General features: G+C 41.5%; 1 protein-coding gene across 3 annotated transcripts in view; it reads left to right on the forward strand.

Annotated features, from left to right (window-relative positions):
- The window catches only part of LOC107656743 (disheveled-associated activator of morphogenesis 2-like), an 82,138-nt gene that overhangs the window by 18,828 nt on the left and 60,116 nt on the right, over window positions 1–3,194 (forward strand). For 2 of the 3 annotated variants that reach the window (XM_016444682.1, XM_016444684.1), the window contains exon 2: window positions 2,425–2,656. In XM_016444682.1, coding sequence (XP_016300168.1) covers window positions 2,489–2,656 — 168 coding nt within the window. In that variant the 5' untranslated portion in view covers window positions 2,425–2,488. Of the gene's footprint in view, window positions 1–2,227; window positions 2,257–2,424; window positions 2,657–3,194 lie in introns of those variants that run through there. The other variant, XM_016444683.1, reaches the window with a different exon arrangement.

Consider the following 3,194-nt stretch of genomic DNA (forward strand, 5'->3'; position numbering starts at 1 on the left):
ATTTGTTTTGCATTTTTCAGGTTTAATCACGATCAGGTTTTTTCTAGATCCTGCATTACATTTATATTTTGACCTCACTATTCGGGGAACAGACACAGTCTTTATAGATTGTACAACGCAAGTACTTCTATCATTTAAGCGGGTATAACAAAAGTCATCAGGGCAGTCATTTGAGATTTGACTTACTAGTCATATGGAGCATAGCATCCTGAAGATGTTGTCCGAAAGGAGTTCCGCTCCGACTCTACTGGGGTGCAGGCCATCAGCGCAAAAAAGCCTAGTACGCTCCCAGAAAAGATTCAAATTATTAACAAAGAGCAGTTTCTGTTCTTTACACCATGACAATAACTATTTAAAGCAAAAAGTCTACTGAACCTTTTGTGTCCTCGTCGATACGTGGGAAGCGGTCCTGAAATGATGATCGTCGTCGCGGGCGATGTGCTGCGCACCATCTCGATCAGGCTCCAGAAGTCTCTCTTCAGTGTCTCCGTCTGTCGCAGCTTGGTGTCGTTAGCCCCCGCGTGAAGCACGACCGCTCCGGGGCTCTCGTCACCCTTCAGGATCGCGGGTATCTGCGCAGAAACATCGAGGGCTGTATACTTACCCCGGACTTGTGAGCGTCAGCCTGGATATGTTTCCAGTGCGGCTCTCCGCTCTCTCAGCTGGGTCTGCCTCTCCACCAGGTCGCGGATCTGCTTCTCCACGGCTTCCAGCTCGAGCTGCACCGAATGCAGCTCGAACGTGTCCTCACCTGCACTCAAAGGTAGACACACATCCGCCATTAAAGCAAGTAACAGTGAGTAAAACAATGGTAATGTGTGTGAATAGAGTATTAGCAATGTAAGTGAGATTAGCAGTTATTAGATATTTATCTTGGCACATCATCTTGGACAAGCTAGTTATAGCTACCAGACCACCTTGGACTGGCAAAAATCCAGCAACCATATTATGTCATACTATTTTGATATTAAAGGGGTCATGAACTGCCTCTGTTTTTATGTTGTACTGTTCTCTGAAGTCCACTTATAATGTTATCAAGATTTTTACATCAAAAAAACATCATAATTTTGAAGTAATAGACTATTTTCTGTCCTGTTTTTGACCACCCTCATCAGAACGCTCCATTTGAACAGGCGTGGTGGATTGTAGACTTGGAAGTAAATGCCCAACGTGATTGGCTTGTGTATGTTTGACAGTCTACGTCCTTCACAGATGGACACTGATCAAGGGAATTTTGATTTCTTAGTTCATGACCCCTTTAACTTTTTTTTGTAGCAAACACTTGTAATTGCACTTGTAGGGTTTGATTTAAGCAAGGCTGAATTTCCTTGTCACAATTTTAGAAACCACTACCATTCTGATTATGGTGGGCTTAATCGTGAGAGCAGGGAGTCTAGGAATGCTGGGCTCATTTCCCTTTTGTGTCTTCTCTGTTCCGGTGAGTGTGATGGGTACAGCTGCCTCTTCTGGCGATTACTCATGTCCTCCTTCACTTTCCTTCTCTTTTGCCATTGACGAACATTGTAGCCTGAAAACAGAGAAGTCTTTGTAGTGCCCCGGGGGTTATTCCAGTACATCCAGAGAGGTGCCAGGCGGTTCCATTCTCTATGCCCACATGGACCAAAGAAGTTCTGGAGAGTGATGAGAGCAGTTGCTTTTCAAAAACCCAGTTCCTTCATGGCCACTCCACACAGCTGAAGGGTTCAGCCTGTAGAACAACAGCCTCTGTCTTTCATTGATGTTCCCATTCTGATGTTGAGCAATTAAAGCTGTTAGACTGCTTTGAAACTGCTTTAAATTCAACATCAGTGGTGTACATGAGTTTAGAGAACACTGTATCAGGGAGTATTGAGAGCTTTTAAAAAATAAAAATAATAATAATAATAATAAAAAATAAAAATAAAGGGAGAATTCAAAACTGTTAATGGGAGGCTTCATCTTTGCTTTTGGCTTTTTATTTCTGTGGTTGAATGCTCGACACATGTATTCAATTTCTTGACATACGTCTTAAAGGGATAGTTCACCCAAAAATGAAAATTCTGTCATCATTTCCTAACCTTCAAGTTGTTCCAAACCTGTATTAATTTCTGTCTTCTGTTGCTGGTAGCCATTGGCATGTATGGAAAGTGAGTATGGAAAAAAATACTATGGAGTCAATGGCTAACAGCAACTGTTTGGTTACCAACAATCTTCAAAATATCATCTTTTGTGTTCAACAGAAGGAAGAAATTCATACAGGTTTGGAACAACATGAAGGTGAGTAAACAATGACAATTTTTATTTTTGGGTGAACTATCTCTTTACGTTTTTCAGTAGATTTAAAACCATCTAGTTTGTGATAAATGATTATGTAGACATCTTGTGTGTGTGTGTGTGTGTGTGTGTGTGCGTGTGATTTTTGATTGGTTCTTTTCTCTCTTTCAGATCATGCCCCCTAGATAGCAGACTCTTCGCCTTGCTGGCTGTCGGCCCCTCCGGATTGGAGAGGATGCCTCCCCGGAAGCGCACACAGCCCACCCTGGGCTTCATGTGCTGCTTCAGCAGCAGTGAACCCCCTGAGATCAACCTGAAAAACAGTGTACCGCTGCAGCTGCTGGAGTTCAGTGCCCCCATGCCCCCGGAGGAAGAACTGCATGCCCGTTTCTCTGAATTAGTGGTTAGTATTTGCCAGCTATTCTGGTGGTCAGGTTTATGCCGTTAAATGTTTAATTTATTACTCTATTCTTTCAAGTAATCCATATCCATAATCCATGTAACAGATAAGTGGAAAATTCAAGGGGCTAACTGTGTGCAATCAGTGTCACAGTGACTTCAGCATCTAATTTCTAACATTAGGCAGTTTGGAACACTTGTAGTACAAAAGTTGATCATAAATAAGGCTTTAGGAATCTATGCAGACTTGCATTATTGAGGTTGAGGCATATTCTTACTAGTTCAGTTCAGGGTCATTGTGGGATTTGTTACATGCATATGCATATGTACAGTGCCTTGCGAAAGTGTTCATACCCCTTCATTTCTTTCACATTTTGTTATGTTGCTGCCTTATGTAAAACTGCTTTAAATTACTTTTTCCCACATCAATCTACACTCCATACACCATAATGATAAAGCAAAAAACAGGTTTTTAACATATTTGCCAATTTAGTAAAAATAAAAAACTTAAATGATTCCATTGCATAAGTATTCATACCCTT

Source organism: Sinocyclocheilus anshuiensis, unplaced genomic scaffold (genome assembly GCF_001515605.1).
Source record: "Sinocyclocheilus anshuiensis isolate Anshui unplaced genomic scaffold, SAMN03320099.WGS_v1.1 scaffold2043, whole genome shotgun sequence".
NCBI lineage: Eukaryota > Metazoa > Chordata > Actinopteri > Cypriniformes > Cyprinidae > Sinocyclocheilus > Sinocyclocheilus anshuiensis.